The 24,302-nt window shown below is 37.3% G+C and overlaps 1 protein-coding gene across 1 annotated transcript in view; it reads left to right on the top strand.

The window, feature by feature from the left end:
* Positions 1 to 24,302, top strand: part of TRDN (triadin) — a 234,906-nt gene that overhangs the window by 188,460 nt on the left and 22,144 nt on the right. Inside the window, exons 29-35 of the mRNA XM_075498662.1 lie at positions 8,525 to 8,551; positions 9,619 to 9,666; positions 15,010 to 15,054; positions 17,130 to 17,150; positions 18,837 to 18,884; positions 19,759 to 19,779; positions 23,536 to 23,562. Coding sequence (XP_075354777.1) covers positions 8,525 to 8,551; positions 9,619 to 9,666; positions 15,010 to 15,054; positions 17,130 to 17,150; positions 18,837 to 18,884; positions 19,759 to 19,779; positions 23,536 to 23,562 — 237 coding nt within the window. The remainder of the gene's footprint in view (positions 1 to 8,524; positions 8,552 to 9,618; positions 9,667 to 15,009; positions 15,055 to 17,129; positions 17,151 to 18,836; positions 18,885 to 19,758; positions 19,780 to 23,535; positions 23,563 to 24,302) is intronic.

The raw sequence follows: 24,302 nt of genomic DNA, 5'->3' as shown, positions 1-24,302 counted from the left end.
CTCAAGAGGTAACAGTCATTGAATTAGCCACGAGATGGAGCCCAAAGGATCTTCGAGCCGGTAGTTAACATTGCCTTCCTGAATCAGGTTAAGAACTAAATAACGCGGTTTTACAGAAGAACATGTTACGGGACTCTTAAGCTACAGACAAGGTATTCTTCAATGCAAATCCACTCCTGCCTAAAGATATTTGTCATGTAATAGATGACTGGCCATACATTGGTGAGCTTTGACTTCCCATGCTGAAGCAACAAAACTCGCATTTTCAAGGAATAATTGATAAATGAAGAATTTGCATGAAATACAGAAAATGCTTTGAAAAGTCTGTATCCATTAGCTGAAATTTGTTTGACCTCTGTTTACCTTGTCTCAGCTATCTTGGGGGGGTATAAATAATTTATGTCCATTTTGCAGGGTTATGTGAGACTTAATGATCTGTACAACCTCTGTTAAGTGATGGCCAGATCTTGAGGGACCAGGCTCATGTACTTTCCATGTTGCAGATATTTCAGTTAGGATAAGACATGACCAGAAAAAACCCTACAGAGTACCCGTTCAATATAAGTAGAACGTCAGCAGAGGAATGGTGAGTGCGTGGGCTCAACACTTTTCAGTGAGTCCATAAATTTAAAGAACCTTTTTAGATCCTCAGATAAACTTAATCGTTAAGAACCTTTAACTCATACAAATTTAGATGTCTAAAGTTAGTCATCTACATTGAAGCTACTCACCTTAGTCTCACTTTAGAGTTAATGGAGAGAAATAAGCATCTGCAGAGAGTGTTTCATCTGTTTGTCTTATATATCTGTCGGAATGCAAAGAGTTGCCCCCTGGAGATACCTGTACTTCTGACTTGACTATAACAAGGAACATGGTTTAGGTTTAGTAACAAAAACAGAAAACAAACTGTAATGAACATCAGGATAGTTTGTTGTTACTTATTTTAACAACCCGCCCTAAACCTTTAATTAATTTTTCTCTTTTAAGAATACAACATTGAAAGAGAAGAAAGGTGAGAAAAAGCAGGAAGATCTTTATAGATCTTAATAGCTGATTGAATATCCACTCTCATTGTACTTAGATAGAGGGGCTAATGCAAATATTTAATCTAGAATTCTTAACATTAAGCTGCAGACTCCATGTTTAGCTCCCTAGCACCTCATTTTCAGTGTACTCATAGTTGAGACAGGTAAAACTAATGATGCTATCTTGCATCAATGTTTTTAAAAAATACCCACAATTTTATTCTCAACAGGATTTAATCTAAACCTTGTCATGGGTCATACCTTTGTAATCCATTCAAGCTAAAATTGAGATTATACTTTTTTGTATGTCTTATGTGATAACAGACCTGCAAAACAATTCATATTGATAGATCTGGCATAGCATTTCAATTGCAGTTACGATTACAAGTTGTGTTAATCATTCTTACTTGCCTTAAAGTACAACAGTAATTTATTCAGCCCCGACTACCAATAAATGGAGACAGTTAAACTAGTATTTTAATGATTATGAAACAGCTGTGATTTCTGAAGAAAGTGATCTGTGTAATTGGCGGCCTGTGTTGTTACTATAAGTTAGGTGTAATACATGTATATTGGCATCATGTCAGCAACACTCTCACTTGTCAATCAGCATAATATGCTTAAACACCTGGATATCCATATAACACATGGCTAATTGGCTAAAAATTTCCCCATGGGATAAACTATTACTTTGTTGCTCTGTGCAAAGATGTCTGCAAAAGAATGCTCAGAGGTATTCTATTCAGGTGCAATTCCAGAATTAACAGTTCTAGTGGTAATCTTCATTTGCTTTTTCATCTATGCAGACATCATTTTCAGAAATGTGGTCTTACAAAGTTGTAATTAAAGCAAAAGCAGTGATCAGCAGCATTTCATGAGGAACGAAGATGGCTCAGGATGTTCTGCCTCTAGAAGCTAGTCATTAGCCCTCTGCTTTAATCACCATACTAATTTGGGTATCACACTGGGAAAAGTCCATCTTTTCAAAAGCTAATTATTTTTTATTGTTCTCCACTCTTAATATCAACTAATCACTGCTCCAAAATTCTTCTTTTCTAGATTTTCATGAGGTCATCTTATTCCTGTCTTAATGATGATTATTTTACATTTATTTAATAACGTATGTAAATATATATTCAACCATGTTATACTTTTACAAATCCAGTCATAGTTAAGAAGGAGTTCAACAAAGAAGTTCATATTCAAAGTATTTGCATGGAATCTGTACCCAGGGTGTTAGTTTGGCACATTTCACAGATAACATTTCACAATAACAAACAATTATGAAATAGACTGAAGATTCAAATATTAATGAATATTAACATCTTCAAGAGGTGCTCCTTTTGGCTCCAGTTGTTTACACAGAATGGTGAACAACACTATTTTTGCATAAACTAAAGTCAACATTCAAAAAAAAAGTCATCACTCTAACATCCTACATACCTCAGTCTGCCCGATTTCACTCAGTTACCCTTTATGAGTCAATAATTTGTGTTGCAGTAAAGCATGACCTGAGCTTGGCTGTGTTTTGCCTTAGCTATATGCAAGTGTAAAACTGATATTACTAAAAGTGAAAGTATATTCTCCCTCATCTGTATGTTCCCATCCCATAATTTCAGGGAAGAGCAGATGAAAACGTCAGAAGCTGAGGATGATATTGAAAGGAAGCTCTTCAGGTCTTTCACCACATGTGGCTAAAGATGAAATGCATTAATGCAACACATGTACCTAATCTGCATTTGATTGAAATTTTACTCTTTCCAGCTCCATCAATGGAAGATTTGTCCTCCTAGGATTTTAAAACTTATAGTATTTTAAAGACATTAACTTTCAGTGCTATCATACAAGATCACTGTTTCAACAAGACTTACATTTCCCAGTGCATTTTTATTGTTTAACTGACAAACTGGGAAACGGAGAAAGATTGGGATCATTACTGATGCTCCCTACAGGCATGCATCTCAGATTCAAGTTGAAGAAATTCCTCTCATTAAAATAATTTTAAAATGTTGGAAATGTCTGTACTTCTTTGCTACTTCTACTGTATTTACCCCATGCTAAAGCTTCTCCCTTCCCTCCTGTTTCTGAACTTTTTAGTTTTTCCCAGTAATATAAAGTACTCTTGAATTGCCAGTTAAAAATAAGTCTTAAAAAACAAGTTGTTCTAGACAACAACAGCAAAGTCCCCCAAAACCAAGAGCCAGCTCATTCTTCACTAGGCAGCCCTGAGGTGTAAGGCAAACCAAACAGCAAGGACACAAACACGCTAACTGTATGAAGGCAGATATCTTGGACCTGGCTGCTTTGGTAATGGACATAAAGCAGAAGGAACTGTGAGAGCAGACTGCGAGCTTTTTTGGTGGAAATTTGCAACAGAAAGATCAGTCTGTTGCAAGCGAATACCCTACGAGCTCTAATATCAGTGGTTAATTGTTAATTATTAATTATAATGGCAAACCATGGCATTTTAGGAGGGTTTGCCTTAACCGTTTACCCTGTTGTCATCATTAGTCACAAGTTACCTGCTGACAGTGGTCCAAGGAAGTGTGTGGTGCTGCACAGACCCAGACAAGCACGCCCTGATAATGAATAAGAGTGAGACCGCTAGCTAGAAGCTCAAGTTCTCTGCTTCCCTGCAAACATTCCAGATAGCCTTAGATAAATAGCTTAGTATTTCATACCTGTCATGTTAATTTGGAAGAATACTTCCTTAATATGTAGAAACCTGGACAAATACCCTGGAAAATGCTAGGTTCAAAGTAAACCAGAAATGTAAAACGGATGCTGTAGGGAATGAAGAGGTTCTGTAAGGACAAGGCTTGCACAGCATGCATGTTAAAATAATCATACTCTAGCTTCCTCTATTTGTGCCACCACCACACTCTTCTTGCTTTCTTTACTCTAAACCATCCATATTGGCCATACACTGTCAAGGCAATTTCCTAACATAGAGCAGGGGTCAGGGCAAGCACAAGCCATTCTCTTCATAGGAAGCTTGCTGCAGCTAATCTGTTTTGTGAGGAATAATTTTTTTAGGCATATGCTCATTGGATGTTTTTTTCTGCACAATCAGTCTGCCAGCTGCTCAGCCAGCCAGCAGGACTTGAGGAGGACACAGGCAGATGTGAGGGATCAGGTCTGCTGACCTAGAAAACTTGTGGGAACATTTGACTTCTCCTTTGAATGATAAAGAGTACAGACAATAACTTCACAAAGGCAGGGAGCTGCTCTTGAACAGTGATAAATCCTAATAATCCCTTTTTTTTTCTGAAGTTATTATCATCTGAGACATTCTGAACTGGCCCAATGTAAGGAATATGTTTTATTCTGGTTGACTTTTTGATAACACAGTTGCTCCACAGTCTGAAAAACTTTGCACTGACTAGAACAAAACTGTTTTATTCAACCTTAAATTAAAAGCGCATTGACGATTAGGCAGAACAATGTGGCATCTGAAATTCTTGCAGACTACAGTATTCCCACTGAATCCTGAAGGAGTTATGTCCATTAGTTTGTCTAAGAGACAAATTGTTAGTTTGTCTAGAGTTCATTTTCAGGGAAAATGGACTTAGTTAGCCTGAATAAGGAAATCAAAGATTTATCCTTTGTCATGATGTCTAAACTGGAAGGTTAAGGCACAAATATTGCAAATTCCATTAAAAGAGTCCTGTTGATCTTCATTCCTCTTTTGGCCTGTAATGTTGTTACAGATTAACGTCATGGGTGTGTTCGTTTAATGCCCAGTCCAAATCCTGTTAAAGAGTCTTTGTGCTCTCTTTAATGAGAGATGAACCAGGCTCTTACTTAGCCTAATGGAAAATAACTTTCTTATTTATAATACACATGTAACTATCCAATTAGAAATAATTTTCTCAGCTACAACATGTATTATTATTTTGTTATTCTTCACTAAAACAAATAGTTATGGCATTGGTTTCATTTCCTGCACATGTTCTTTTCTTACAGAGTGTGCACACTCACGAATATATTTGCTGTCTGAACAGCAAATGACTGTTATCCAGATGGAAAATAGACATGTTATAATCAAAAAGCACGTTCTGCTTTTAGCCTCACCAATTTATGGTTCAATAAACCAGAAGATTTCTTTTCTGAACCCATATCAGAAGCTAATTTACAAAAATATGCTGTATATAATTAATACCCTTCTGGCATTCAGAATGGCAGGCAAGAGTCAAATAAAATTTGAAGTGAACGTGAAAAACAGCAAGATAACTACCAAGCCTGGTTACCAAGTTTAGTTTAGAATGACACAAGCGAAATTTCAAAAACATTTTTGCTGAGGAGAGAACCAGATAATTTCATTGATCCAGTTCAGATCTTACGTAGCTTCAAGTATTTCATCAAAGATCCATCTGTTTTCGTTAGATCCGAATCTGACCCTTTTCCTCCTCTAATGTAGTTTAAGTGTTAAACAAATGAAGATAAAGTACTTACTTAGGACTGAATTTTCTAACATTATGAACAACAAGCGGTTATTTGCCCAAAAGGTAGTCCTGTTAGTTAATAACATCAGAACAGCCGTTTGAAGTGAGGCCAAGCGTTCATCCAACCCAACACCCTCTCCCCACCAATGGCCAAACCAGCAAACACCTAGGGTAGAGTACAGGAATAAAACAGCCACACAGAGATCACCTTGTGACCTCCTGCAATCTCAGCTCAGGAACTTCCTAAGCCAGAAACTGTATCTTCATGTTTAAGAGCACTTGGTAGATTTTTCTTTAATTTGCCCAGTCACTTTTTGAAATCGTGAAAATTTTCAACATCCGCACATTTTGCAGCATGGAGTTTCACAGCTTATCTAGGCAGTGTATAAAGAAATATTATTTAAACACAATATTTGAATAGAGCTGCTTTACTTTCAGTGCAAGATAGTACATGAAATGAGTGAGAGCAGCAGAATACAGCTGTTCATTTCTCACCCTTTAGGTTAAATATCATGTAATATACCATTAAATATTCTGGAAAGTCTGACTAGGTCATTGACATCTAGCTTTTATCTTCTTCCCATTTTCACTAAGTAGACTAAAAATCAGGATATCTGTTACAAACAATGTAAAAATGAAACTAAGAGTCTTGGGATTTAATTTTTCAGCTTTCTGCTTACTGTATAAGTCATTTGAATTACACCTTTGAAGAGATAATATGACACATAAGAAGGACAGGATTAATATTGAATGGACTGAAATCATAGTGAGCAGATTTGGCAAAACATAAAAGTTTATGGCTTAAAAACCATCTCAAAATTTCACTTCAGGTTATTTTTTTTCCAACAAAATATAGATATGTTTCAGAATAGCCAACACATCCTGTAAGAACTTTTAACTTTGGAAGATCTTCATTATTTCATCAAAATATGCGGTAGAAATATCTCTGAGTGTTATGCCAGAAAAAAGAAGGCTGGGCTTTTAGTCAAAGCTCTGATAGCAATAATCTCAGCGTTCTAGCTCTGGCTGGATACTGACACTATACAAGTTTGGCTAATTAATACCTCCACAGAAAATATGGACAAAGGCAACACAGGTGCCTTCCTAAACTTGAGGGACCAGACCTGGGCTGAGTTCCTATTGCTTTAAACATTCTCCATGACTCATATTCACCAGCAGAAAAAAGGAAATAACTGCACTGGCTTCACTAGAAAGTTAAGGCATAATAGTTTTGGTTTTATTTTAGTGTTTTAAAACAAATTGCAGATCTGAGATAAGGATGATATAAAAAAAGTTTGTTTGTAAAATTCATTAAGCAGTGTCAGTAAAGAGTCTTTAAATTAATACTGTTCATATGTGGCCCAGCTCTGATCATTATTAATGGTTACTGAAAGTAACACGTGACACAATATTCTGTGATAGTTATGTAAGTCATTAAACCAGCCCCTGAAGTTCAGATTTTTTTTAACATTCACCCTATGAATTTCCTTTTGCAACTTGAAACTCATAGCTAGATGAGCATAACTCACTAAGTCTTTTGACACAATACAAAATTAACTTCCTCTACACATTTCAGAAATGGATACTCAGTTACAATAGAATTTACCTAAGCTTATGATGGTTTTGGAACTATTTTTTGTGGATTTCAGTGTATTTAGGCAAAACAATTGAGCCTAAATTTACAAGAAGTTTTTCTTACACACATAAAGATAGCAAATGTGGCTTTGTTATAGGATCCCTGTTTTCCTGCTGTTTCTTATTTCTGATTCCTCACTTAGGAGCAAGTATATACACTTAATTTGTATCTTTAGTCTCTATTACCCCAAAAATGTTCCGTTCCTTTTGCTTTGCTCTGCACACCATCTCCAGTTGCTGTCTCATTAAATGCACAGCAACAACTTGGATTAAATAGAGACTGGATATAAAATGGGAGCATTTTTATACTGCAGGAAAAACAAGCAAAACAAAAACCCACTTGCACAGCAGTTACTTACTTTTTGCCCTGAGTGGGAGCTCGGGAGCTCAGTGAATCACAGCCCGGGAGCTCACAGCAGCAGAATTATTGCTTGTGGTGCTGAGCCTGCAAAGGCAGCTCATTCCCAGCACTGCTGCATCTCTCTGTGGGATTACACTCTTTCACACACAGAGGACTGCTACACGCAGGTGGTAGAGCCTTTATTCTCTTAAAAACAACAGCTGCCTTGCAAAAGTCAAGAAGAAAAATCCAGCTGGTGGGCTATGCCTTGGCATTTCATTTCCTTCTGTAGCACCAATAGTGGCATTGGGTACAGCTCCCTGAGCTCTTGCTTTACCTGAAAAATGTTCTCTTAAGGTCTGTGGAAAGTATTAGCTCAGTTTTCAGTTTTACCTCATCTGTTTTTTCTGGAAAAAAGTGGAAAACCAAATAGCGCAAGGTTTAGGAGCTGCAGCACTGAAAGACTGAGTCCTTTTGTTTAGATGTGCCCTAATTACATTAATTACATTTTCAAATACGTCCTTCTGCTCCTTGGAGTATCACTGAATCCATCTGAAATTCACTGACCTCACTAGAGCAGGTGCAATTGTCAGGGACTCTTACTCTTACATTTAGACTGCCCTAGGTGTCATTTTCTCACTCAACCTAAAATTGTCTGGCTTTGTCCAGTATTGGACACCTCATGGTCTGAACTTTGCCCTGTCTCTTAGTGGGCACTGAATTGAGCACCTCACTTAGCAAGGTAGTTGCCCTAGGTTTAATATACAGTCACCATTTAGTGAGGGTGACTCAGCCCACCGAGGAGGCGCAGAGCCTTCCATGGGTATTTGTACCAAATATTGGCTAAATGAGGCAAATTTAGGAATTTAGAGGCAAATTTAGAGTGCCAGGGTTCCTAAATTAAGTGTCTCAGTTGAGGTGGATAGTATGAGTGAAGCAATGCTAACTGTTGCATGTTTTAATATAGATTTCACTGAACATTTATTTTACTTGTCTACAAATGTCATGAATAAATGCATTAAATCCTGCATTACAGGCACAAAAATAGTAAAATACATCTTTTTTTTTTTTACTTCTAGCTACCTCAGAGAAACCTCACGAACACAGTAAGTATCAAGTTGATAAAGAATATTGTTACTTCAGCTTTTAGGAGGAAGGTATTCCTTTATGTCGCCAAAGTTTTAGCAGCTTAAGATGAGATTCATCAACACAAGCTCACAGGAAATTTTGACTTATCAAAATGGTTTTCAATGACTCTGTAATGCAGGACCAGGTGTGTTTCACAGGTCCCAGTGTGCGTGGAAACTATTTTCCACTTCAGGCTGGGGTAAGACCTGCCTGTGCCCTCTGCCTCCATGGCAGCTTCTCAGTGGAAAAAAGCAAGGGAGACACAGATGAGGAAGGGTCATTGCAATTTTCTGGTTAGGGCTTGATCCAGGCAATCGAGAGATTTATCTCTTGGTATGCTGCAGCCCTCACCTGCTACACAATTTAGACATAGCTGCTATAAATCAGAATGAAACATATTTTTAACATTCCTCTGAAATGCCATAGCTTGCTTTTTTCTGTCTCATAATGTTGGGTTTTGGGTCTCACTCTTTTTAAATAGCACAAAATTGCACACGGCTTATATTTTAATACAGTATAGTATTTATTATTGTTACTGCTTCACAATATAGCTATGGGATCCAGGCTAAGAGAAATATGGAAAGCTGTTTTTTCTTCATGCAATATAGTGAACTTTCATTTACCATTCTATACAAGACAAATCTACTTGTGTTCTAATAAAATACTTCCATGATTTCTATATTAAACATCAAGGAGAAATTTTCTATATAGAAGATAAGTGACAGCAATCAAAATTAGTAGTGGAAGCATTTCACAATTTTAGACATTCTATGATATTTCTAAAAAACACAGAATGGAATTTTGTGATTTCTTAAACCACATTAAAAAGTAAAAATTTATTTGTCTTTGGCATTATTTTTATTTTTTAGGAAAAAAATAATCAAATACCTTTTCTCAAGAAATATATTTATCAAAAATTCTTCTCAAATCTAGTGTGAATATGTAGTGCAAAGTCATCTTTTAAAATCATAAAGATAATATTTTCTTTTTAAAATCTCCTAAAAATTACAAAGCCCTCTAATGTAAGGGTTCTTCTTGTTTGCAGAGCCAGAACGCATTAAACATGAAAAAACTGTCTCTCAGACTAAGCCAGGTAGGTTTGGTAATTTAATTTCCAGTTACTCCAGGCTCCATTCAATAAGGATATTTGTGGTTTGCAAAACTGGGAGACTTTCTTGAGCTAGGCACTCTTTTTTCTTTTTGCTTTATGTCATTGGCTTTTTCAGAATTGGGAGAGGAGCAAAAATGAGGGTGAAATTTAACTAAAAAGATTCAGCTTTCACAGTTTTTCATAGTTCCTGTGACTCTCATTGGTGCAGTACAGTTTATAAAGCGTTAGGAAAACCCATTTTCCAGAGTTTGGGGAAGGAGCTCTCTGCTGTCCTTCAGTACACCAAAGAGGAACGGTGGGAGTTATGCCATCTCAGCCTTTTCTGTATACCCGTTGTTACATAAAGTGAGTCTGGTCCCCAAAAAGGAGGAGCTACAATCTCACCAGGTACATGATAGCCTGCACAGAGGCAGCCTCCAGTTTCTGAATCTCAGAAGAACAGACGCTGAACAATTAAAAAAAACAATCTTGGGCTGACTGTGCACTCAGGTAAACTGTAGGTAATAACCAGCGACAACTGACTGCAGGGAGCAGGACAGGAGTCCCCCTTTCAAACCAGGGCTTTGTGCCTCATCATGCTTTCTGAGGAGGAAGACACTCAAGGATGCCCAGTTGGGTCTGGTGTGAAGAAACAAGACTAAAAGGATATCCTCATAGAAATCTCAGGTATTGGTGCTCTGCTTACATCGCTCCTGAGTGGTCTTACCAGATGCAGTGGGCACTGAAAAGCAAGTAGCAGCGTCCCACCGAGCTTTGCTGGCAGTGCTGCTGTTTGAACTTCACATAAAAATGAAGTGCTCATGAATAAGAGATTGGATAAACCACTTAAAACCTTATGTGTTCAATGATAAGCAGGAAGCTTTTTTTTTATTATGCTTCTTTTCCTGCTTTTATTTTTTTGAAAGAAACAATTTCTCCTATGCATTTACTATTTTTCTCATTTGTTTTTATAATACAATATTCTACTCGTAAGCTAAGTCTTTCCATAGATATTTTGAGGTTTCCTGCAAGCCTTGAGTAGCTGATTTAGTGAAGTTGTATTGCTGGTTTTGAGTCAACACGGGAAAAAAAAGGCAGTGTTTCTCACTCCAGTCTTCAAAGACACAGAGGCCAAGCTTTTTTTTTTGCCTCATTGACCACTTTTTGCATATTAACAGCTAGCAGAGTGCTTCAGCCAGTAGGCGGGTGTGGATGGGCTCAACCAAGGCAGGAACGTCCTAGTGAGGAAGCCACCCTGTCCAGCTCTGTGCATCCTGAGAAGGGTCAGTGGTGGGCAAACGGTGGGTTGCCCAGGCAGGTGGCACGAACACTCACCTCTCCTGCAAAATGAAATCAGTCTTGCTGCACAATCAGCCTGATCTCATCCAGATAGCGGTATAAACATAAATTTATAGGTGAGGCATTTGCAAACATCAGAGCATCATGTCACAAACCAGTACATTAGACTGATTAGGAGCTTACTCTAGTATAGCACAGTATATTCCACACTAAAGCCCTGGGAATTTAAATGCTTGAAGGATTAAAAAAAAAGAAAAAAAAAGACTTGCTAAATTTCCTTTAGTATAAAAGATGTCTTCTCAAGTGATTAATGGTTGCTTTGGAGAGCAGTGGCTGTTTTGAGTTTCAGCTGATGACTGGAAGTATTAATGTGCAAGCACTGGTGGTAATAGTGCTTCTGCCTGCTGTGTGCCAATGAGTGCTCTTGAGTTAGCAGACTGAATTATAAAAGCCTCATTCTGTACAAAGCGGTGGCCTCCTTTCTCACCTTGATTCAGAGCAGCTTCAAACTATTATTCCTATGCCTCCCGCCATCAGACTTAGAAGTATCACATGACTGCGAAACTAGAGAATTTCAGAAAATATATTGATCCTGTAGGGAAATGTTTAAATTAAAGAATGTTTTGTGTATGTGTGTGAGAACAAGTAAAGCAAGAGATTAATTCCGGATATAATTATTCTGAAACTGCCTGAAATACACAGAGAAATGTTTACAGCTTAATATTTTTCCATTTAAATCAGATACATGAGGGAAAAAATGAATATTAATGCTTGTTGTGCTGCAAAGCTAGAGCTCTGCAGAGGAAAGAAATTCTCTCCAATGAAAGATTTCAGAACTTTAAACTTCCGGCTTATTCAAAATTGGAACAAAATCTGATTTTTTCTGAAATATTCACCAAAAAAAATATTTTGGACTTTTTGTAGCTTTATGAGGTCATTGAAATTTCTTTTTTTTTTTTTTTTGCCAGACTCCTCATGATATAGTAAACAAAAAGTACATAAGAAATTGGAAATATTTATTCTGTTCTTGCCAAAATGCTTGTATGCTAATGTATGCTAATGTATTATGAGATTTTTTTCACTGCTTTTCTTCATACTGAATTCTGGTGAATAGAAATGATTTTGTGAAGCTTCCTGATGTCTTGAAGTGCGTTCCCTTGCAGAGAGTGTTCTTAAGTTTTGATAAACTGCTCCTTCAGTTTTTCTTCTGATTACAACCAATGGATAGAAACTCAGAGAAAAAGGCCATACAGTCACCTCCTGGAGATCTGTTAGGAAATGGGTCGGGGTGTTCTCCAGTGGAATCAGCAGATCAATAGTTGCTGCATGGTTAGGTTGCAGAATAAGTAGGTGGATTAATACCTAAGAATTACTGTATTTATTCCCAGATGAATGCAAGTCCACAGGCCTGTCCAAGACACTCTGTTTTCAGGAATGAATTAATTTTGAAAATAAAATCCCTCCCATACTTTTAAACGGATCAGACATGCCATCTACTCACAGATTTATTTGATTGACTCCTAGAGTTACAGAGCAAACATTGCTGTAAATTCTCACCAGAATTAGAAAAAGCAAAAATATCCTATTTAGTGTTCAAAAGAGCAGGGATAATAGCCAAAGAAAGAGAAGCTCCAAACCTTTTGAGCTTTACTTGTCATTAATCCAGTGGATGGTACAGGGCCTATGTTTAAAGTCAACACACTGGGGTTTTTTGTGTACTGGTACATGGAAAACTTAATACGCCAATCTAAATCAGTGAAATGCACTGTTATATGCTAAAGCTTATCTAAGAGCAGAAAGAGGACACTTTATCTCAAGAAGTTGCCTCTTCAAGCTGCTGGTTGTGCTATAAAAACACTTCTAGCTTCACAGACAGCCATGAAATGGAGATGAGATTTTTTTAATTCACTGCTTTCATAAGAAGCTGACAATAACAATAGCTGAGTAAGGGGAAAAAAAAGCCCTAAACTTAATACAAGGGAAGAGAAATTAAATTGCCACCTACCAGATGACAACTGAAAAGCATAGCAATGCAGGGCTATATTTTATTTCCAAAGAATAGAAAAGATCAGTAACCATGGAGCTTTATCCCTCCCTGTATTTTCCCCCATCAGTACTGATTTCCTTCCAGAAACAAACCAAAAAACCCCAACCCAAACAAACAAAACCCAAACCACAATTGCTGTATGTTTCATGTCCATACATGCACTGTAGCTTTGCTGGATGTTGCTGTGTTATGGATGAGAAACATGGACTGTACGGCAATGAGGCTGTTTCTCCATCTATTGACATATGATAAATGTCTTTTTAGGCCTCTTTGGCAAGTGTATACCTCTGGGAATCTCAGAGAGCTAAGTTAAAAAGAAATCAGCACAGAGAAGAAGATAAATCTGCTCTCTGCCCTCAGAAAAAAAAATCCTCTGGAAGTTACATGCTAAATTCAAAGGAGATGTATGTATGGTGAGACCACTCAACAGTTTGCTCGTCTAAATACTGTACTATCCACATATTTAGTCAGAGTGCAGATTAGGATTTAGGATCCAAACTTGGACATTTGGGTTCCAGAGAAATAGCCCCCACAAAAAAAGCAGCAGTTCCTGAGGTTGACTGTTTGAGGGTACATAGGTACAGGGATGGGTAAACCAGGGATCTGTTAATTCACAGATGGTTCTAGCCACTCATCGCCGTCCCAGTACCTCCCTCCATCAGCTCATTTAAGAACAAGTTTGACTGCCAGGCTGGAAACATTGCTCATATTCAGGAGCCAAGCAGCCTTGTGCCTGCAGGGACAGACTACCCGGGAGGGTTTCTAGCCAACTAGTACTCAGATGAGTTGAATGGCTTCAGGTACAGAACATCGCTGCATGACCTGACCTCCACCCTCCTATTGTCAGCTTGAATCGGATGCCCCGCAGAGGTCTTGGGGAAAAGGAAGGGGCCAGAGGCATGTGATTGTAAACTGCTTCCATCGGGGACAGGAAGGGGAAATATGTTCTGAATGTGTCTTAAACATATTTAAAAAGAAAAGTAGTGATGTATGTGAATGTTGAAAGGTAGGGGTTAGGAGAGGGGTTTGAATTCAGGTAAAGGAAAAGAGAAAATGGGAGCAGAGCTATGAAAGGATCGGAAAGGGGAAAGTTCAAGTCAACCAAACTGGGCTGAGTAGAGATCCAAAAACAAACATCCCAATTCCCACCTGACTGGGCCATTGGGCAGTTAAGACAAACCCCACCTGATCAGAAAGTGTAGTCCTGCCTGCACCTCTGCCTGAAGCTTCATCCACCAGCCTGCTTGGAGGAGAGGCAGCTCAGATCTGGTGGCTGATGTTGACATGGGTCCACATCATCTGAGAACTGTGCTGAGCAAAGCCACAGGCAGCGCAAGAGCATGTGAACTTGGGCAGCTTTTCCCATGAGATTAGCAGAAGCTCAGGGCTGCTCTAAAGTTTTCTGACAGATGTCCAGCTGGGTCTAGGTAAGCTTGTCCAGCAGCAGGTGGTATGAACTGGCATTCAGAGTGGCACTGTCCTACCTGGAGATGGGTCTGTGAGTTAGCATGTGCTTGGGGGTCTCTGTACCTTTCTCATCTTCAGAGTGTAGACACACGTGGATACGTCCGTACATAATTGTGGTTAGGCAGGATCTGAGCAGAAGTTCTCAGTGTTGTGTAATACCAAATGGTTGAACTTAAACACTTAGCAAGGTGATGTCCACAAAGTTATAATAGTTGTATTATTAGAACACAGTTTCTACCTGACTGCCTACCTGAAAGACACTACCCGGTATGTGGCTGTTTTCTGGTGGCTGAGACATTAGGCCCAGTAATTTATTTTTTCCATGGAGTATGATCTCACCATGCAGTCAGAATTTATAATGCGTATGTGCTGTTTTACAGTGCCACAGTGGGACAGTGATGCTAAAGACATGCATTTATTTTGTCATTGTGAACCATATGTATAACATCACATATAGAAATATTTTTCCAGTTATATGCACCTTTGCTAACACAGTGTGAATTTCTAACTTTAATGCTGCTTTCACAATACAGAGGAGAAAATCAAACAACAAAAGACAACTCCCACTGAGAAGTCAGGTAGGAATAAGTCATTCTCTCCTGATTTATGGGGGGGGGAGAGGGGGTGTTAAACACTATTCAGGACTCTTCTAATGTAGTACATTTGCATTACAATCATTTTTTACAGTATTTTCAAATATGCGACTGATAAAGCTTTCTTAGAGCAAATCCAGCAGAGTGGCAACTGCAGATACCATTCTATGAACTATCTTGCCAACGACAAAGCCAGGTCAAGACATTTCAGCTCTTGGGCAGCTTGTTCCAGCCTCTCTGACAGAGCTGGGCTAATGAAATGGGGTGGAGCTGTAAATCAGATCTCTGAAATGATCCCAAATATCCTTGTAAGGCATTGCTGGCTTTGATTTTTTTTTTAAAACTCAGATCTTTCAAGCAACTGAATTTACAGCACAGAGACCGGTGCCCAAGTAGGGAGTGATGCAGGAGGGTGAATCACCAATTGGATTAGGGACTTGGATGGGTCTTAAATGGGCTTTCTCATGGGGAAAATGTTTTTGGAACGAACTTCTAAGTCTTTGGGTCTTTTCTATGATTTATACCTTGTAGGTTTTGTAATAATAATGCTGACAGAAAAGATTAAAGTAATATTGACTGTTATAGAAGCCCTGAAGGGTCACCCAAGGAATAAGAACATTCTCATCATCATTGACAGTCTACATAAAGTTGTTCTGAAGGCTTTTTCTGGATATCAGCCTCTTGATTTCTACTGGGGGTAGCCTTGATCCAAACATAAAATGAAAGATTGCCAAATCTTAGACAATGATGCTAACAACAGATTTTCATTTGATATGATGATGATGGTGATGATGATGAATATTTTCAATAAAATAAAATGCTGTTTTGTTTTAAGCTGAATGGTGCTGTTTACTACCTCATTTCTATTCTTATTTTGTATATGTTTTTTCTTCTCTTCAGTAGCAGAATAGATGTTGTACAGAACAGTATGGTTCTGTCTCTAATTGTGAACATTCATATAATCTGTGAGTTTATATTGCTTTCTATAAGAACTCTCATGATAATTTATCATTTTACTATGAAGTGATGTTTTGCAGCACTCTATCTGTTTATCCAATAAAAATATTGTTTTGATAGTTTTTATCTGATCATATACTGCTGTAGCTTGTTCAAAACCATATAAATTATGATTCTGTTAATAGAATTGGAGAAATTACTGCAAAACACTTCAGTATATTTCTAACCTGAACATTTAATGAGTTTGCAATTACTGATAGGCAAACAAGTCTGGAGAAGGAAGAAATGACATCTTTGAATTTACAGGATTTTCACACCTAAATTCACAACTTTTTTTAGGGTCAGCTAAGATTGACTCTTAGTTTTTGAGCAAAATCAGAGGGCTCAAACTGTGGTTCAGCAGTGGTTGGAAACAAAACTGCTGGAAATATCATGACTTGACTACTTTTTGTAAGATTTGTTTTAGTCAGGTTCTTGCCAAGTCTTTTTTCTGTTTGTTGGAACCAAACTGAAAATGCAGTATTTCAGGCTGGCCATCTTAACATAAGCCACTACAAAAATAACTTGTAAGTTTTCAGACTAATACCTGTTGAGCTTGAAACAGGCAACTTCGAACAGTGGGTAAGTCATCCCATCTTTCTTTAACAAGCATTTTATAATTGTATGAATTACCCTCTGGAGATGACTAGTGCTCTCCTGACTAAAAATGTAGACGAATGTTATCTTGATGTTGCAAATCAGTTGAATCCCACCCAAAATTTCCAGTCATCTGTTGACTGGTCTGGAGCTACTTCTGATTTACACTGTTACACAGGGAGAAATGGTCCTGGAATACATAAATGTATTACTGTGCTAAATGACAGGATACTGCATTATTTCAGCAGGAGCTGTTAGCTAATGGGACTTGCAAAGGTCTAAACGTTTTAGAGCCTACCTGCATTTTAGGGGCCTGAATGCTGTGCATCTTTACATGAGTAGAGGAAGCTAAGAACAAGTGAGAACTGACTGCCATAAAAGTATCTGAATATTAAAAAGAAAAAAAGTAGAATCTCTTTTATCTTTATATCTAAATATCACAATTCACCTTCTTTTGTCTTCTGTAGTCCAGGCAAAGAAGCCAGCAAGTACGTGGTACCTACCTTGATCAGAAAAATTCCTGTAATATAGCTGGATATGTGTAGCTTTTTTGACTTTAACACATGGAAACTGTCCCTTAGCAATTTCTAGTTTTGCTTAAAACTATAGTGTCTTTATCGCCATGCCTTCCATTACTTTCATTTAACATACTGTCTTGTCTTTGCTATATAAAAGTCCATTTGCCATAACCAATTGCTTCAGTACAGGAGTCAACTCATTCTATGCTTCCCATATAGTCATGAGTCTCAACAAAAAAAATTAATACAGGAGTGACAAGTTTTTTAAAAATCACTATTAACAATTAGTTGGGTTGAATAAATACTGCTGAATGAAAAAGAGAAGAAGAAAGACATCATCACATTTTCTTCCTAATAATTTATTATTTTAGTATAACTGCATCTAGAATTTTTCTAAGTCAAAAAGAACTGAAGAGAGTCCATACCTTAACTTACCATGCAGCCTGCTTGTTAACTTTCTATATCTTTTATGCCTTCAGCACACAAGGTAAAGTGCAAAAGTAAAAAAAAAAAACAAAACCAGTTAAGACTCCAAATACCCATGCTCAAGAAAAGCTCAGATATGGGAAAAATATCACTCTTCACTGACACAAGTTCTAATTCACACCTCATAAAACTGTTTCCCATTTGAAATTCCCTATCATGTCTTCATCTTGGCATTTCCCGGCATATATCCACCTGAAATCACAGTTGCTAGGAGTTCAATTATTCATCTAAGTAGCAGAAGGGCTGAGGCATATTGCCCTTTTTTCAGGGGCTACTCACATTTTGAGCATTTTCCACTTTACAGCCCACCTTTGTGTCCTTCTTCTTACTCAAAAAGAACCTGATGCACAGATTTTTAGCTGTGGGAAACATCACCTGGAAACAAGGCCAGCATAGCTGTCCATTGATTCCTCAGCTCTAAAATGTACTGTGGCCCCTATTTGCACGCATTTGGCGTAGCTGCTACTATGCTATGAGATCTGTGGTGTGGGTTTTTTTCAATTCCTTTTAAGCAGGTGTGACTTTTGTATAAATTATGTAGTGCTAGACCTTGTTTTTAAAACAAAGCTTCATCTTTTCTATTTCCAGCAACCTAACATAAATTCTCATTTTTTTCCAGTAATAATTATGAAGTAGAAAGGAGAGCAGGAAAAAAAAGAAGTCGCATTGCCTACCAAGCAGTGCTAGTTCTCTAATTTTCCACAGTTAGATATGATTTATTCATATGGAATAGGATGTGTTCGAGACTTTGGGAATTCAGCTCAAGTATTTCTGACTCAACAACATAAAGGTCAAGTCAATGGTTGCTGAGTTTGCTCTGTACTCTCCTTTCAAATAACAAAAATGAAGAGTAGATACAAATCACATTTCAGAAATTGAGGATAACTGACTTCTTCCATAAGATACATGTATAACTCTTAGTAATATTAACAGTAGCTATATGCGTGGAGCTATGTGCAGTACTACTGAACTTCACTATTTTGTGGCAGACCCCCTCAGTGGATAATCTGTTAGTAACTAGTCATGTGGCTTTTTTCCAAAATAACAGCATGAAGCAAGAGAAAACGAATGTTTGTTCCTGAAAAATACACATGCAATCCTTAGTTAAAAAAAAAAGACATACAAAATGTAACTTAGAAGCAATTTTGTTATGCTGTTCCTTTTATTTAGAGCATGAAGCAGTCAGACATGAAAAAGACGTTCCGCCTACAAAACCAGGTAGGCACTCCTGCATTTTATGCTTTCGTTACTTTTGAAACTGTTATTTGAAGAAATTGCAAAATACAATTGCATATGACAAATGTCAAAATCATGGCCCTTTGATCTATTTACTGTATAGAATGGCCTTGACGTGTCATACCATAGCTAAGGTAGCACAGTATGTATTTGGATTCCTGATGTCATTTTCTGTAGATATATATATCAAAGGTCAAACTTCTGCTTCTGTAATTCCACTGATGTTAAAGAAGTTATGCCAGCAGAGAATTTGAACTGTATTCTGAAAGTGCTTGCTTTAAATAGCTTCATTTTGCTAATTATTTGTGGGTATCTGCCATTTATTTGGACTTCACAGCCTTTCTGTCAACTTCTCAGGACAGCAACAGTTTAATTTTCCTCTATAGCAGGTATTATACAATATACTATTCAGATCATGACCAGGCACTATCCATCGTCTATGATCAATGTCTCTGCATATCATAACTCCTATGCAGCCTCACTTGTACAAGACAGAGCAAAATTACTGCAGGAATAGGAAGCAGCACTGTTCAGTTTCACTGTGAAACAATCACCATGGGTTTTAAACAATGGCTTCTCCATGCTTCTCAGTGAAAGGAAATTAGTGAAGAATTAAAATTCTTATTGTTAGTATTATTCATCTTTAACTCTAGCACAGCAATTATCATGTGTAGATGAGAACATCCCTACTTTTATTATCCCTCATTAGATTGTTATTAATTACTGTGAGATTACTAAAATTTATGTTTTGATATGCAGTAAATACATAGAACAAATAAAGCCATTCTCCACTGTAACAGTATTATGCTGCGCCTGACTGTTCTGACCATTTTTCTTTCCTCTTTTTGCTTCCCAGCCAAACAGAAAAACACTGCAAGTATGTGTCATGTCTTGGTCCCTATGGAATATAAACCTTCTTTTCAGATGCATGTTGTCTCAATTTGCATTTTTGCTATTTTGTCATGTTAGATAACGCTATTTTCTTGCTTATACTACAGATACTCTTGCACTCAGTCTGCTTAGTAACGGCTGAACACACCAAAACTAAGTACATTTATAATTTAATATTGTGAAGCTGCAACACTCAAACTCTGTTTGCAATTTTTACTTTTTATAAAAGCAAAGTAAATTATGCTAGTAGCGTAATTGATGCTCTGGTGATTTTAGATGAGTGTAGACACATGATTTATCTTTATGCAAAAATATGGTTTATTAAAAATAACAAAATGGCATGTAGCATAACTGAATTGGACAACCTTTTCATTATTTCTTTTACCATTTGGAAATTACTTATTTCATGAATTCACTAAGCACATTCTTGGTCTTGTTCAATACGCCTTTTTTTCCTTCTTTAATAAAAAAACTGAATTAAATTAAAGAAGAGAAAGGAATATTTCCATTTTAGATGAGTTTTAAGGAGGATTCAAGGGGAATTTCTTGCATAACAAAGACTTCCACTGAAGTCATTGGATAATGTCCTTGTTAAGGTCGGTAAGACTTCTGAATAGATAAAGACTGGGTTCTATGCTTATTGTGGCAAGTCATTGCATGTTACATACTGCAAATCATGATCAGACAACAATCAGAAGGACAGTGCTTACACTGCATGCTTTGAATTGTGAAAATGTTGAAGTATGGACCTTCACAGATGAATTACTTATAGCCTCTTTAGCACGGGATCTTTGTTTCCTTTTTTTGTACTGTGCCTGGCACATCAAGACCAAACCATGTGTTATTCTGATGCAAAGTAATCTATAAAGAGTATCCAAAACCAAGGCCAAGCCCCATGAGACACAGACCTCTTCCTGCTCCAGGTCAGAAGCTGACAACAAGGCAAGGCAAACGGATTCCATTAAGCTTCCTAAATTAGTCTCCTATGTAAGGTGCTTGGAGTTAGACAAGATGAATACTTGCTCTTAAACACCTGTCACAAGACACAGTGCTATTCTGAACCTGAGCTCCAAAGGGAAAGGGGGAACATGAAGCATATGAAACGTGCCAACATTTAAGGATTTCCTGCAGTCCTGAATTGCAGTATTCAGTTTTCAAGTCATCATTGTAAAATTATTACTTCCTGTGAAGCTACTGGTGGGTTTTATTTCCATTTTTGCCAGTATTTTAAGTACATTTTCCTCTATTTGATTCCATTATTCAGATTTGTTCAGTCTTATGTTCACTGGATCTGTTCACCGACATTTTATGTCTTCTGCACTGATTTATCTGAGAGAGCCACTGATGGCACTCTCTTCTATTAGAGAACCATCAAAGATTTAAGTGACTAATTCCTCATGCTTTCTGCAGTAAGGGTCATTTTAATTCAAAATCACTGTCTACAATGTTTTTTTATCAAGACCTATATTAGCCTGGCATATTGTGAATATAAGGAACAGCCAAGATATTTTCCCTTGACCTTTGCAGAGGGATATTTGTAGCACATACTTGAGCTTATATCCTGCTGCTTGAAATCATTATAAAGGTTAACAGTGCCTTTAGAAAAAGAAAAGCAAAAAAATAGAGAAAAATAAAAAACAGTAACAAGCAGACCTATGATCATATACAAAAGTAATTCTTTTTGTACAGTTTACAGTGCCTATTTTGAGCTAACCATCCTTGAATATAGCTAGTTCAAAATTTTAAGCACCAGAGCTATCTATTTTAAATTACTTTTTTCCACTCAAAGAAGAACACTTAGTTGGATCACTGCCTTCTTTATTTCTAGAGCTCTATATAGCTTTGCTTCATATATTTCTCAGTCAGGTGTACAGCATGCTTGCCATAACACGAACATAGCTATCACGTAATTCAGCATGAGACGTAGCCATGGACACAAAATACTCGCTGATTTTGGAGTTCAGGTCTAGTAGGAAGGCAAAATAAATCCATACACTTTTCCTGGGCCAAATTTATTCACACATTACACCCTGTGCAGTCTTACTGTAAAAGTAAATGTGGTTTAAATCAGTAGAGAGATTGTATCATTAAATGAATGACAGGTTATAAACAGAAATACAAGTTTGAGTTTGAAAAGTCCCCAAATTAACAACAAATACATTTTTACAGTAACCTGCTAAGTGAATTACCATGTAATTATAAAAGTAATTGGTAAACTATCTTATTTTTCACTATTTCTGTTTTAGCACATAGGGGGGGTCTTTGACAGCAATTGATCCTATATCAAATTTGAATGTGCAATGAAACTCAGAATTTACTCCCTGGATACTGACTAAAGACTCTCAAATTGTGAAAGGTTACCTTGAACAGAGGACAAAACTGGTGGCATTTCTTACTCATGCAAGAAGTAATACCAAACCATGTTTTGCAATCAAGAGGAAAAACTCCTCAGTTAAGGAGTGAGGGCATGAACGCCTTTCCTAGATTTGGTGCCTCAGACAATTTTTTTTCCTTGTGAAAATGAGGAGATGTATTAATCCATGGGTCATGATGCAGTAATGTATCAGCTTTCAGCAAGTATGAGCATGATCATAAGCAGAAATGTAAATATTAAAGGACTTAAGTGTGCTCGCATTTAATAGCAGCAAAACTGGCCTTTGCTGAATGCCTGTGGTGCCTAAGTATTGATCACTGACATTTATGAATCTCCTTATGAATGAAGACCTGAATGAAAGCTTCCTGGGATGTGTTAGTGAAAACCATGCTTAATTGCTCAGTCTTCCTCTTGAAAAAGCATTGACTGAAACATTTTCACCTTGGTGTGAGCTGTAGAACCTCATGTTCATCTGAAGTCAAAACTCTGCATGAAGAACACACAGAGACAATTCAATCAAAAGAGACCTTGAAATGTTTTGTGAGCATATTCCTTTTTTATCCAGCTCTAGGTTCAAAGAATAAAGGCTTTGCCTGGCTAGTAAGGTTATTCTCTTTCCTTAAAATTGGGTTCTAAAATAAAACTGGGACTAATGAAGTAACGATGTGTAAAAAATTCTTGGATTCCAAATCACAATATAATTCATTCCTTCAATTTAAAAAGAGTAATGATGGTTTTACCAGGGAATTTCTATCCCATCTCATTGATCAATTTTCATTTATTGTTATGGGTATTACAATAGCATGGGAATATATGCTTCTTTTGTGCTAGGTGCTGTGCAAAGATGTAGTCAAAATTTTTCCAGCTCTCAAGAAGCTTTCCTCTTAAAAGGCAAGGCAAATTGATAATGCAGGAGAAACAGTTATACAGGGGTGAATGCGAGCTATTCAAGGTCAGTGTCAGTCTTTGGTTGGGATGTGTGGATGATAAGAAAAGAGAGGTAACAATTAAACTGAATAAATTTTTTGGAAAATAGCATAGTCAGCTATAACCTTGAATGCACATTTAAAAAGAACTCTCTTTAAATATTTGCTTGCTGGAAAGCTTTATTGGCACAGTGTTTGCATTTGCAGGAACCATTGCATGCTGGATTATAGTACTTCAAAGAGTGGGACTCAGCTTTCAGTATGAAATTTTGTGTACACGCCCATTGCTAAGGCATATTTCTTTGCAAATTAATATCCTGCAGAAAAGTTGCAGATGAAAGAGATATATTTAAATGGTTACTTGCCTTGAAAAAACATGGTACTGAACCTCATATTCTTTTCCTTCCCCTCTTCCTCTTCATTTCTGATTATTGTCCTGGAGAGCCAACAGGTGAAATCCCAACAGCAGGTAAATATTACATTTCTCTGATATGTCTTATGGAAAGAACTAATGAACATACCAGTGTTGATTAATACATATTGTTCATCAACAATGAACAACGCTGATGTAAACCAGCATTGGTAAACTGACAGCATTGCAGCTACGCAGTTCTCTACCAAAGACTGTTCTAATCGGCTGATTATGTTATTTTCACTGTTCATCTTCTGCAGCATGTTTTGGTGAGCTAGACACAGGTGATCAGCACTGAGCAAGCTAGTGTTAATCAGATAACACATGCACCAGAAGACTGAACAAAGCATTATTACAACCAGTTGGGTGATATGAAGAGAAAATGAACAATTCGAAGGCAGCCTGCCAGTTCTCTCCTGTAGTCAACAGGGAATATTGAAATGAGCTCAGATGCCTAAGCAATATACCTTACTTAATTTCAGGCTGCCTTGTTGAATGGAGTCACAGACCAAATGTCTGTGTTTGCAAGCTGGGGAAAAGGATGCTGAAAAGAAAAAAGAACATGTTCTAAGTGAATGCACAATTAGAGAAAAATAAACTAAATAAAATAAATCAGAATCTAGTACTGCAGGACTTCAGAATGGTCACATTTGGTGGTTCTAAAGGTCCATCTAGCTCCATATACTGGGGGGGGGTGTTTTATTTTGTTTATTTGTTTCAGACCATTGAGATTGCTCCAGGAAAGAGGGTAAAAAGCAGGCAGTAGGCAGAGGGATCCTTCTCTGATATATTTTGGG

Source organism: Mycteria americana, chromosome 3 (assembly GCF_035582795.1).
Source record: "Mycteria americana isolate JAX WOST 10 ecotype Jacksonville Zoo and Gardens chromosome 3, USCA_MyAme_1.0, whole genome shotgun sequence".
Lineage (NCBI taxonomy): Eukaryota > Metazoa > Chordata > Aves > Ciconiiformes > Ciconiidae > Mycteria > Mycteria americana.
This window is presented reverse-complemented; position numbering and strand designations above follow the sequence as displayed.